Below are 13,402 nucleotides of genomic sequence, written 5' to 3' on the forward strand. Positions count from 1 at the left end.
GTGACACAGTTTCATAGGCTCCGGGATTCCCACAACCCCTCCCCATACCCTCCTCCATGGTGGATTCCTCCACCTTGTTGCAGTATTACAGTTCAAACTCAGTCAAGATTCTTTCATTGCAAGTACTCAATAAAATATTGCTAATATCAGGCCCGGCACGGTGGCGCAAGTGGTTAAAGGTCCTCGCCTAGCACGCCCGGGATCCCATATGGGCGCCGGTTCTAATCCCAGCAGCCCTGCTTCCCTTCCAGCTCCCTGCCTGTGGCCTGGGAAAGCAGTCGAGGACGGCCCAAAGCTTTGGGACCCTGCACCCGCATGGGAGACCCGGAAGAGGCTCCTGGCTTCGGATCGGCATAGTATCGGCCCGTTGTGCTCACTTGGGGAGTGAATCATCGGACGGAAGATCTTCCTCTCTGTCTCTCTGTATATCCGCCTTTCCAATGAAAAAATAATAAAAAATAAATCTTTAAAAATATATATATTGCTAATATCTCAGCAAAATGGAGCCAGTGTGGAGGCTTATCATACTAATCGTCTCCCTACCGAGCTGGCATCTCATCTGGGCATCAGGTCTAGTCCCAGCTGCTCTACTTATGATTCAGTTCTTTCCTTATGACCTGGGAAAGAACTTAACAATGATTCAAATCCTTGGGCTCCTGTACCCACATGGAAGACCCCAGAAGAAACTCCTGGCTCCCAGGTTCAGATAGGTCCAGTTCTGACCATTGAGGCCATTTGGGAAATGAACAATGGACTGAAGATCTCTCGCTCTCTCTGTGTCTCTCCTTCTCTCTATAAATCTGTCTTTGAAACTAAAATAAATCTTTAAAAAAGAAAGCAACAACAACAACATATTAAAGTAAGAACAATCTTTTTCCAAGTCCCTCCATCACATGTATGTAAGAGGGAAGATACTCCAATTGACACTGTTCCACCCTGACAATATTTCAAATAATTACTATTGCAAGGACAGTATGTTTGCAGCAACTGTTAACCCCCTACTTGGGTTGCCTGCAAGCACTACAGAAAGGCTGGGTTCAATTGCTGGCTCCATTTCCAACTTCACCTTCCTTCTAACATGCACCATGGGTAGCAACAGGTGACAGTGCAGCTCTACATAAGAGATCCAGATTCAGCTGGAACTCCTGGCTTTTGTACCACAAGTTGTAGGCATTTAGAAAGTGAACTGAAGATAGAAAATGCCTGTGTCCACCTGTAAACCTCTCTTTCAATTCAATAAGTTCAGTTTTTAAAATGACAGTTTCTGTAAGACAGGGGGTACATCACAACCACCCAGTCAGATAGCAGCCACAGCTAAGCCACTTACCTGCCCTGAGTCCGTGACTGCCAGACAGTGCAGGGCCCCGACAGCCACGTGCACAATCTTCTTCCCTCTCAGTCCTTCGACCACCTGTGGCTTCCGCACATGCACATCAGAACCATGGCCCAGGCGGAAGTAGTCTCCCTTCCCCCTAAGAAGATGGCAACAGTGTAAGTTTTCCTGTAAGGAATAGTCTGGCAATGCTTTTCAGAAAACACACATTGTCTCATATCTTCTAGAGCCATCTCAGTGATAACACAGTACACGAGGTCTCGGAATTACAGTGTAAAATCATTCACCACTAATTCACTGATTCTACTGTGAGAACTTTATAATTACATTTAATTCAACATGCACGTTCCAATATTTCAGCTTCTATTGTGCGTTTTCATATAGCTACTGAAACCAGGACAGAGAATTACAAATGTCATTCCAAAGACTCTCTGGCCTATATCCTTCTCAAGCTGCCTCTGATCAGATCACTGGCAAAGAGACATACCACACAAGATACACACATAAACTCTTCCACGGTCAAAGGATTCAGAAGTCTGTTTTGCTCTCATTTTAAAATTAGATTTCCAGTATGGTAACAAAGTTGAAGAAACAAGATAAGTGGACTAAAACTTCTCTAGTATTCACTTTCAAAAACTCCGCTACAATCAGCCGTTGCGCTCACTTGAGGAGTGAATCATCGGACGGAAGATCTTCCTCTCTGTCTCTCCTCTCTGTATATCCGCCTTTCCAATAAAAAAAATAATTAAAAAAAAAGAAAAACGCCGCTACAATGAGAAAAATCTTGTAATACTGACACTAAATCCAACTCAGCACAAATGAGAAGACAGACTCCTGAAGAGTAAGAAAATAACACTTGATAATCCCCCCAGGGTATGTGCAGGGTGAGACCGAGGTTCCCTGAACATGCCTCCTACAAGATCAACAAACAAGTAATGGAGGAAGATTACTTACCATGTCCAAACCACTCCTGACTTAGTGAGAGCCAATGAGAACTGAGCCCCACACTCAATCTGACATACGCCTTGTCCATTCAGTCTCTCAATGTTCTGGGGAATGTTACAGCCTTCACTTCCTCCCCGGCCCAGTTTTCCAAAGTCACCATCACCCCAAGAAAACACCAAACCTAGATTTTGAAAAACATCCTTCAGGCCAGTGCATCATAACACCCCAACCCATCCCCAAGCTTAGCATCATCCAGTACCCACCTTCATCAGTCAGAGCGAGGGTTTGTGCATCTCTACTTCCACATGCAACCTGGATTACTCGGTGACCAAGAAGCACCTTCACCTACTCAATGACAAATGTAGAAACACAATCAAGCACAGCCATTAAGAAAGCAATGCAAATTTTACCACAGTTTGAAAGCCAAGCATGCACACGATTCTATTAATTTTCCTAGTCTCAAAACTTATCTTCCCTTAAAATCACTGGACAGTGAGCTCTCTGTGAGCAACAAAAATGTGTGTAATCACCATTTTGGGCTTCAGCTGTGTGGTATTGTCGCCATGTCCCAGGCGGCCGTACTCTCCAAGGCCCCACGTGTACAGCTCCCCGCTGGACGTGAGCGCTGCGCTGTGTGAGCTGCCACAGGCAATGTCCCGGATCCGCTTGGTTTTCAAGGCCTCGATCAACCGTGGCTTGTCACAGTTCCTGAAACAGGTTAGATTCTGTGCCAACCAATTCCACCCGTTTTATGAAGAAAAACAGACATCTACACTGATCCACCTTTGGGGACCAGAAGATTTAAAGATCAATATATCTTTTATATCTTAGAACATGTGATGCCAAATCGCATTCATACATATAAAATATATACATTTTAAATTTCTTAAAGTCCATTTCCATATATAATTCATCCTATTTCCATTTCCTGCAATTACCAAACAAGCATTCATCATTATTATCGCGCCTCCCAAGGAGAATATTCTTACATTCTGCTGAAGTGGCCAAGCTTGCCATCATCTCCTTCACCCCACGAAAACACTTTCCCATCGACTGTTAGAGCCGTCGCATGCCTGCCACCTGAGACATTCACAAAAGTAGAGGTTGGTGAGGCACTCTGCACGTTGCCAGCATAACCACCTGTCTGCCTGGCACATAGCACGTTCCTCAGGGAGTATATGGTCGCATGAGCAAATAAAGTCAACATTTCAGTTATTATGAACCTTTCTGGATCCCACACATGGAAAATAAGTGATCTTTAATTCAAGTACAAATCTTTTTTTTTTTATGTCTTACATTTCTTTAATGCTTTGTAATTTTCATCATAGAGCTGTCACATCCTTGTTAACTGCAAAGCTTAACTCGAAAATTTTATTTGTAAAGAAAAGGAAAAATAATGCTCATTCCTAACAGGGTTTGTATTATCTCAAATGTGTAAAAGAACAAAATTCCACGGACCAAGTCAAAATAAGTACAACTATGACCAGAAAAAGTCAAACACAACAGAAATCTTAACTTTGGAGAAAAGCACCCCAACAATAAGATTACTGAGCAAGCCCTTTGATTTGCCAACAAGGCATCATACTCCTCCCCAGCTTGGGGCCTTCTTCCAGCTTACACAATCCACCTTTCTTTTCTCTCTCTTTCTCTATTCCTCTCTTTCTCTCACTCTCACCCTGAATCTTCTGCCTTTCAAACAAATCAATAAACCTTTTTTGTAGGGAGGAGAGGGGAGAGCAATAGGGACCACAGTGACAGGACCAACCATGAACCCCACAAAAGTGCCAGTCTGGGTGAGGCTCCTGGGAAGCTGACGCCTCTGGCCCGTTAAATGTTACTGTCTGTTTGAGAGTATGTTGACCCTCGCTAACTTTTGCTTTGTCTGAGATGTTATTGCTTTAGAATTAACAGACTGCTACCAGTGACCACCCTGATGTTGTGCACATAGCAGGATTTTCTGTTTTCCTTCCCCTCAATGTGATATCCCTTGAGAGAGATGCCACCCTACTCCGTAATAAATTCATTTTCCCTGAAAGGTGGAAGACTGCACTCTGATTTATAACAGTGGGAAAGAAGAGAGAGAAAAGGGAAGGAGGGGTGGAGGAGGAGAAGCAGGAGAAATTATGAGGCTTCTGGAACGACTCTTCACCTGCACAGTTTGAGGGCCAGGCTGGCTAGAGCTCCCCTCCCTCCTGTCCCACAAAGACAAACAGAAAGAGCCAGCAAGCCCACACAGAGCTGCCACACACATGCCACTGTGACGGAACAGTACAACTGCCTTGTCGAAGCGACCGTTGTTTGGATTTCCTACTAACCCCCATCCGGTACAGGCATGGACTGGGCTACAGATCCCACTCATTTCTACTCCTTACAGGCCGAGCACACAGCTTCCATAGAATATTCTATAAAGGTCCTCCAAACGGAGGGAGTGTAGTCTTTTGAAAAGGATCTTTCTCAGATTTTGGTAATCTGATAAAAGTTACTCTTTCTCCTGGAAAATGTACCTATTAAGTCTGAAATGATCTTAGGGATGCTGTGCATGTGAGTTAGGCTGCCGAAGAGTAACGCTGCCCACAACAGGCATGTCCGCACGCCTGAGATGGCAGCGACAATAAAACATCTCATTTAAGAGTAGCAACTGAATTTTACACTACCCAGAGCTATTTAAATTTTTTTTTTAAAAAAATGAAGACAATGTAAAGCCCTCCTAGGGAAGTTATTTGGGGGTCTTTGTTTTCTGCAGGGCAGGGACAACACAAGCACCGACACGGAACCTGTACCTGAATGCACAGCCACCTTCTTGACCACGTAGCTGCTGAGGGCCGTGATCTGCCTGGGGATGGGCACGGTGCCACTGGCAATGCCAAGCCCCAGCCGGCCGTTGGTGGCCTCTCCACAGGCATAGACCTTGCCCTCCACAGTCACTGCAAAGGACAAGAGCCAGGAGAGGTCTCACTGTGAAGAACACAAGAACTCGTTTTTGTGTGCCAAGAATAATTTTAAAACTTTTTAAAGAACAAAATCACCATACCTGCAAACAAACTTTTAGAACCACCAGCCACTTGTACCACATTCAGAGCGGACAGAGTCTCAGAGAATGATGGCACCTTGATCTAGAATAGAATTAAAATAAAAAAAAAAAAAGGCAAAAGAAGAACAATTATTTTTTATGGTTTTAAAATCCTGAATAACCTTACCAGATGATACAAAGAATTCTTGTTCATTGCTAAGGTTATACTAACAGAAGTTTTTAGCTCTTACAGGTACACAGTGAAATATTTTATATATGAAATGATATAGTGAGATCTACTTTAAAATAAAAGATTTGGGGGAAGGGGAAAATAACTAAGATAAAAACACAGCAAGCTGCTAGTAGCTGTTTAAGGTGGTCCCATGCACATGAGGGCTGACAGACATTTTTCCCTTTGAAAATAGTTAATATCTCCATAATAGTAAAATGAAAAAGGTTACACGATATAAAGGTAAAAATAAACATCTGGAATACTATTATTCCAAGTCATGTCTCTCTTTATTTTCTTCTGATTCAAACATTAATTAAAAAAAAAAAAAACTAAATGCTTAAACCTCCGATCAGATAGGTAAGTACTCTGTAGTTTAAAATCCCTGAGGCCAGCACAGATAGCGGGGTAAGCCACTGCCTGAGTCACGGCATCCCGTAGGGGTATCAGATTTTGAGTCCCAGCTACTTTCCTTCCAATCAAGCTAATGAGCCTGGGAAAGCAGCATCATACAACCTAAACATCTGTGGGCCCCTGCTACCCTAGTGGGAGACACATGGCTGGTGTTCTGGGACCCTGACTGAAGCTTGGCCCAGCTCTAGCTGTTGCAGTCATCTGAGAGTGAATCCATGGATAAACAATTTCTCGATAAGTCTCCCTCCTTTTAAATAAAATTTAAAAATAATCTTCTTAAAAAAAATCCTTAGAACCTTTGTGTAAGAAACTTCTACCACTCTGTGTATCAGAAAATATCAGATAGGAAATACCACAGTGAAGACCAGAATTTCCTCACACCCGTGGAGCCTGTCCACGTCCCTTGTAAAAGCACCATGTGTGACAGCAGCCAGGGCTCCTGCCCCACCCTGCCAGCACCTCAGATCTGCGGCACTTGCCCACTTGCAAAATGCAGGTCAAGACCTTTAAACATAAATGCCACTCGTGTTGCCCAAATACAGATAAAAATTAACTGCATCTTGAAAGAAAAAAGTTCAAATGCATGAGCTCTAACCTTACTTCTCAGGTTCTCAACAATACAGGTAAGGGAACTTAGAACACAGAATGGCAAAGGAAAGCAAACACGCTCATCCGAATGGCGAAACTGCCTCCAAGCACTGGGATCTGGAAGAATCTTCCGTGGCTCCTCCAGCTGGAGACACTGAGTAATGTTAAATGGAACTTAACACAGCTACACATCAAATGCATCATCTGTGACAGCAACTCTTCCAGCCTTTTTTTCCAACACAACTTCCAATTCTTTACAAATCAGCCTTCTGTCCAACCACTGATGGGTTAAGTAAGTTGAGGGCACAGAAGCTGTGTCACAACCAAGCTGTTTCATGCCTTACTGATATGAAGAATGAGAACATGGAGGGCTGCACATGTAAGAAACTTTTCAAAAGAATCTGACAAATGTAGGCCAACACACGTATGTGCTCTGTCTGGGTCTCTGCTCTCCATGCATTCTCTCCACATTGAGATTATTACACAGTGTAGCCATCAGGGACAGAAATCACATCTAGCTTATCTCCATGCTTTCATGGCTTTTCTACACCTCATTTTATACACAGAGAGCAACAACTTTCACAACATCAAGGGCAAAATAAATACAGCCTACAATTTCCATCAAGGTACTTATCACATCTTTACAAAAGTTGAACTTACAATTTAATAAGACACTAATAGAATGTCACCTAAATACACTGTTTTTCCAAAGATGGAAAGTTGTAAGAAATTAAATCTGATCATGTGTATCAATTCATGTCAAGAATTACTTGGAGGGTCCACAGTCAGCCTGGTGGCTAAATCCTTGCCTTGTAGGCGCCAGGATCCCATTTGTGCACCCGTTCACATCCCAGCTGCTCCCTGCCTCTCTGCTTCCCTTCCAGCTCCCTGCTGTGGCCTGGGAAAGCAGCTGAGAACAGCCCAAAGCCTTGGGACCCTGCACCCACTTGCAAAACCTGAAAGACACCCCTGGCTCCTGGCTTCAGATCAGCTTAGCTCTGGCCTTTGCGGCAACCTGGAAACTGAACCAACAGACGGAAGATCTCTTTTTCTCTGTATAACTGTCTTTCCCATAAAAAATACATTTTAAAGAAAAAAAAAAACAATTACCTAGCAAAAGTTAATGTGAAATTCAAAGCAGGAGAGGCTGCAGCAGCCCTTCATGCCACCTTTCAACCAACATCATGTTCCAGTTCCTACTCAGATTTATTTTTGGCAGCATGGTTGGAATACATATGGTTCAGAACTGTGGCATACCAAACCTGGCTACAAGATGTGAGGAAATTAAAGGACTTGGACACCAAGAAGACATCCCCTGTTTGAGACTGACACCAGCTAGCACAGCACTGTCTTTCCGGCATACCGATTCAACCTTTACCATCTGAACCCAAAGTATATGTTTTCCTTGCCAACCTCAGCGATTTTCTTCTTGGCCCAGACCCTGTGTTGCCTCAGGAAAAAACAGGGCCCGGCTTATGAACCACCTGTTACATTGCAGCATCCTTGCCTGTCCCCACTTGCTCCTTCCAGCTGCTAGGTGGCCCTAAGGCTGGAATTAGAGTGCTAGGTTAGTAAACATGACTTTCAATTAGCAGTCTCTCTATTTAGAATTTCTACTACCTTTTGTCCAGAAAAAAACTGGACAATAAAACAGATTTAAATAATACTCCCGTTACAGTTTATAGTTACAGTTACAGTTATAAAGGGTTTTAAAACATTCATTACTAAATTTTGTTTTGAAGTAACTAATATCTACAAGCCAATGTTTGATGAATGATCCATTTACTTTATAATGTACGGAAATTCCACAAATGATCATTTAACCAGTAGTTAATTTATGATTCATCAACTGAAAAATTATTCTAAGAATCCCGTTAAGAACACACAAAGTAATGGTCTTTGTCGCAGAGATCACAGGCTATTTAGTATGCAGGTTTTCCTTAATGGTATATTTCAGCTCACTTATTTCTCAAAAGAAATCATACTTAGGATTGCAGGCGCATCTGACATTACATGATGGATAAGGGAGAAGTTGTCCATAGAGGAAATATTAATAAAAAATCTATCAGTACATAACTACTTCACAATATTAAAAAAAATGCAGTCTAAATGCACAAGTTTATCAAGAATTTATATTTCTCTACAATTTCAATTTTATTCTGAAACCAGAAATTGTCCTTGTAATTTATATTTATCAAGTGATCAGTTCACTTTTTTTTTTAATTAAAAAAACTGAACTGTTAACTTTTTCCACAGGTCAAGATGCAGACCGTGGGGTGCTCAAATAGCCTCTCACCCTTGTGTCCTGGGTCCTCGGCCTCAAGCAGACACTCGGGGCAGTTCCCCAGGAGCTCCTGAGAAACAGGTGGTGCCCAAACAAGTGGTACCCACTGCAGCCACAGGTCAGGGCTGGCCCTCGCCCTTTCATTTTAACAGAGACCATCCCACATCAGCATGTGAAGAACCAGCAGCCTGCGCACCGCGACACACTCTGCTGAATGGGCACATCACGACTTGTCTAACCTACTTCTGGTGAACGTTTCGGATCTTCTCTGGCTCTTGCGGTGTCTTACACTTACTGTGACTACATATGTCAATGCAAAGCTATCCCTACAAGAACAAAACAGTCCTGCGTTTGCCTTAAATACAAAAGCCCATTTCACCGGGTGCTTTGTTTCAGAGGGCTTGTTGAGAAGTTTCACTGATCACACCATTTCTAAAGCAATATAAAGGATTATTGAGACACCTGTTTTCCCAACAGTGCTGACACTGATCCTATACACGATCATAAAATAAAGAATTCTGGTTCTCTTTGCAAACACGGATCTCTCATATATGCAGATAAAGTCTGTCTTTATATGTGCAACAGATCAGGATCCTATTATGGTTTGGCCTCTTCCTAACAGTGTGATAATAGTCAATGGTTCACTCTTTCTGAAGCTGTTACGGTATCTGCAATGCATGGTCACTCAACCTACCCTAGCTCATGGGGCTGTCACGAAAAACAGCTGACATAACATATGTGAGGTATTGCTTGACATATTATCAAATAAACAGCAGATTTAATCATTTTTAGATATTCAACAAAGAATGTCTCCAAAAAGTTCATGGAAATGCCTTATGGTGATAAAATTATACATGGATTATAATATTTTTGTACAAAAATGAACTGTTGGAATTCCATTTTTCCATAAACTATTTGAAATCCCCATGAATTTATAAGAACTTTCAGAGTGTTTTGGCTACAGCTGAGCCCCTGGCAGACAAAGGCGCCAGGAAACTGCTCTTCGGTCCCATGGAGAGAGCTGACACATGCAGGAGCTGCAGCCTGGAGGGAAGGTACCTTCGAGCCTTTCAGGCCGCCCAGCTGGTCCTTGTCATTCAGTCCCCACACAAACACTTTGGTTCTTATTGTAGCTGCCGACTCCAGCCCTCCAGCCTTCTTCCTAATAAGGCTAATCAAAGGGGGAAAAAAAGGCATAAATAGAAATTATTCAGCATATTACAACTTAAAAATAAAAAGTGAGCTCAAACACTCAAAGCTCACTGCCTTCCATCAGAAAGTGATTCTTTCATTTTCACATAATAAACATCAAGTGTGTATACACGTAAGTGAACCGAAGGGTCAACATTTCTACATATCAAAAATGTTACCTGAGAATTTAATTTTAGCTTTCCATTTTTTATATAGTTTTTTTTTTTAAAGAAAAACTATGTATTGCTTCTTTTTCTTAAAAAAAAAAAAAAAGAAAAAAGAAAAAGCACTTGAATTTATTTAAGAGACAGACAGAGAAACCATCCTGGTTCACTATCAAAATGCCTGAAGTCACCAAGGTTGGGTTAGGCTAAAATCAGGAGCTGGAGAGCCAGAGCAGATCACCCACAGGGACAGCAGATCACCCACGGGGACAGCAGATCACCCACGGGGACAGCAGATCACCCATGGGGACAGCAGAGGCCTCATGCAGGGGCCATCGCCTGCTGTCTCCCATGGCACACTTCAGCAAGGAGCTGAAACAGGGAATAGAGTGGGACTCAAAACCAGGAACTGCTGTATAAGTGCTGGGCATCTTAAGAACCATTTTAACTGCCACATCCATACAGGATGCTGACACTGCAGGCAGAGGCTTAGCTTACTATATCATGACACCAACCCCAAAGAAACAATCTTTAAAAGAAAAAGTTAAAAGTGTATGGAAAAACAGATGATAGTAACTGTAATTTTTTCATAATGTATGGGAAATGTGTCTCTGATAAACTATGCATGAATTTCAAAAAACTTCTATACCAGAATAAACTCATTCTTATAATTCCATTTTTCCTTTAACTGTTTAAACAAGCATGTTTGAAATTATGTATTTTGAATAAATAAATCCAGCTATGGTCACCACAACACTTAATGACACAATTCTAAGAAAAAATACTACACTGAAAAATGCCAAAGAGTAACAAAACGACAAGGATACTGTGAAGGTGGATGAAATACAACTATTCTTATTTCCCACTGAACTGTGCACCTAAAAACTGGGTTCTACGTTCAATTTACTTAGGAAAACACACCTAAACACAGGAGGGAAAAAGTGCCACTATAAGGACATACATGAAAATAATAAGTGATATTTCAGTTTGAAAAACAAACATTTTTTATTGCTTTTCATCTTATTTATCAATATGAAACATTTCTCTCAAAGACAAAAATCATAATTGTCTTAAATTCATCACAGTTAACCAAACATTCTTGTGGAAACAGAACTATCTTCTTTATGAGATACACCCTAGCTAGGTATTCACGTCTCAAAGTGTGGCTCTGGGAATGAGGCTGCAGGCAGAGGAGCAGAGCCAAGGGCGCTCACCTGCTGCTGCTGGCTTTGTCATCTTCTTCCTCTTCGTTATCGGAAGCTAAGAAAGGAACCGCAGCCAAATCTTCCTCCTCTGCCCGGATCCGTCCCAGGAGGATGAGGCCATGGATTTTACAGTCAATCCCTGAGCTTCTGCACTGCTTGATGGCAATCTCAATGTACCTGTGATACTAGACACAAAAAACAAAGAGCTACGGACTTCTCAGAATCAAATACAATCAATCCTTTACCTGGAGAGCGGGACACGGAAACCTGGAGTGTGTGGAACAGCAGGGATCCTTTACTTAGGTTCTAGAAATATGAAATGACTGAGTCAAATTACTGCAGCCAAACCTGAGTTATGATGTCAAGGAATGCCTCCACTTGAGGAGCCTCTCACGCTGGTTTTCCAGCTGAAACGAAATAGGCTCAAAGTCCTAACTAATGAGTACACACCGTCTGTTTCCGAACTGGCTTTTTTTTTTTTTTTTAAGATTTATTTTCAAAGTCAGAGCTGGAGGGAAGCAAAGATAGACAGACTAGATTTCCTATCATCTGCCTCATTCACAAATCTGCGAAGACCAGGGCCAGGCAGAGGCCAAGAGCCAGGAACTTCATCCAGGTCTCCCACAGAGGTGCAGCGATCCAAACCCTCGGACTTCCTCTCCGGTTCTTCCCAGGCCATTAGCTGGGAGCAGGGGAGAGGGTGTAAGGGGTGTGGGGGCGGGGAGGGTGGAAGACACAGTACTGTGGCATGGTAAATAAAGCCTCTGTAAGCACTACCGGGCCAAGCGGAAACCAGTCCAAGTTCTGACTACTGTGCTTCCAATACAGCTCCCTGCTAATGTGCCTGGGCAAGCAGCACAGAATGACCCAAGCGCTTGCACCCCTATATACAAATGGGAACTTCGAAACAAGCCCAACTTGATTGCTGTGACATTTTGAGGAATGAAGCAGTGGATAGAAGACTACTGTCACTTCTCTATCTCTGTCACTCTGACTTCCAAATAAATAAATAAATAGGAAGGCCAAGAGACAGGAAAGAAAGGTTAGCAGAGAGGAAAAGAAGGGAGAGGAGGGCAGAAAGGGAAGGGTGTAGAAGAGAAGGAAAGAAAAGAGCAGCCAGGACACAAACTTGTATCCAAATGGAATGCTAACGTTACAGGCAGTGACATTGTCTACAGTGCCACCACACTGGCCCTCACATTTTCTTTTCTTTTCTTTTCTTTTTTTTTTAATTTACTTTACTTTCATTGGATAGGTAGATTTACAAAGAGAAGGAGAGACAGAAAAATCTTCCATCTGCTGGCTCACTCCCTAAGTGACCACAACAGCCAAAGCTGAGCTGATCGGAAGCCAGGAGCCAGGAGTTTCTTTCAATTTTCCCACACAAGTACAAGGTTCTAAGGCTTTTGGCCATCCTCTGCTGCTTTCCTAGGCCACAAAAAGGGAGCTGGATGGGAAGCAGGGCTGCCGGGACACGGGACATGAACTGGCACACTCTGGGATGCCACACTTAAAGGTGGAAGACCAGCCAGTTGAGCCATTGTGTCTGCCCCCGGGCCCTCACATTTTATGATTTTCTGGACCCAGGATGCATTAAGCATAAAACAGATTAAGCATCAGGTAATGTTGCTGCCTTTCATGACTTTTTGCAACATAATCAAATAGATTTGCTAGACAGAAGAGTGTAACTCCCTAAGCCCATCACCTAGCCTAATAATTAGCAATACATCAGTCGATCTCGTCCACATACACGTTATCGCAGGAAAACTCTAGGCACTGGGCTGTGCAAAACTTTAGCATAAATCAATAAACTAAGAAGTTTTCTATCAAAAACCCATACCACAACCATCACTGCTCCAACAATAATTGCTTTATCACTTAATGCAGTATAATGCTCAAACCTTTTTCTCTTACAGACTTCATTTCATTATTGATTTGCTCAAACTGAGAGAGAAATAAAACCCGGGCTCTATATTATGCCTTTGCCATTAATTTGTTGAAGCTATGCGGTTTCTCTCATTCTCTCTGTATTTTGGAGA

At 42.5% G+C, this 13,402-nt stretch overlaps 1 protein-coding gene across 3 annotated transcripts in view; it reads right to left on the reverse strand.

The window, feature by feature from the left end:
* The window catches only part of HERC2 (HECT and RLD domain containing E3 ubiquitin protein ligase 2), a 188,691-nt gene that overhangs the window by 50,270 nt on the left and 125,019 nt on the right, over positions 1 to 13,402 (reverse strand). For all 3 annotated transcript variants that reach the window (XM_040969236.1, XM_040969235.1, XM_040969237.1), the window contains 9 exons: positions 11,373 to 11,548; positions 9,863 to 9,974; positions 5,310 to 5,391; positions 5,059 to 5,202; positions 3,268 to 3,358; positions 2,809 to 2,986; positions 2,542 to 2,623; positions 2,288 to 2,459; positions 1,328 to 1,472 (listed from right to left, as the gene is read on the reverse strand). In XM_040969236.1, the coding sequence (XP_040825170.1) occupies positions 1,328 to 1,472; positions 2,288 to 2,459; positions 2,542 to 2,623; positions 2,809 to 2,986; positions 3,268 to 3,358; positions 5,059 to 5,202; positions 5,310 to 5,391; positions 9,863 to 9,974; positions 11,373 to 11,548 (1,182 nt within the window). The remainder of the gene's footprint in view (positions 1 to 1,327; positions 1,473 to 2,287; positions 2,460 to 2,541; positions 2,624 to 2,808; positions 2,987 to 3,267; positions 3,359 to 5,058; positions 5,203 to 5,309; positions 5,392 to 9,862; positions 9,975 to 11,372; positions 11,549 to 13,402) is intronic.

Source organism: Ochotona curzoniae, unplaced genomic scaffold, assembly GCF_017591425.1.
Source record: "Ochotona curzoniae isolate NIBS_2020 unplaced genomic scaffold, NIBS_Ocur_1.0 scaffold_4701, whole genome shotgun sequence".
In the NCBI taxonomy this organism is placed as follows: domain Eukaryota; kingdom Metazoa; phylum Chordata; class Mammalia; order Lagomorpha; family Ochotonidae; genus Ochotona; species Ochotona curzoniae.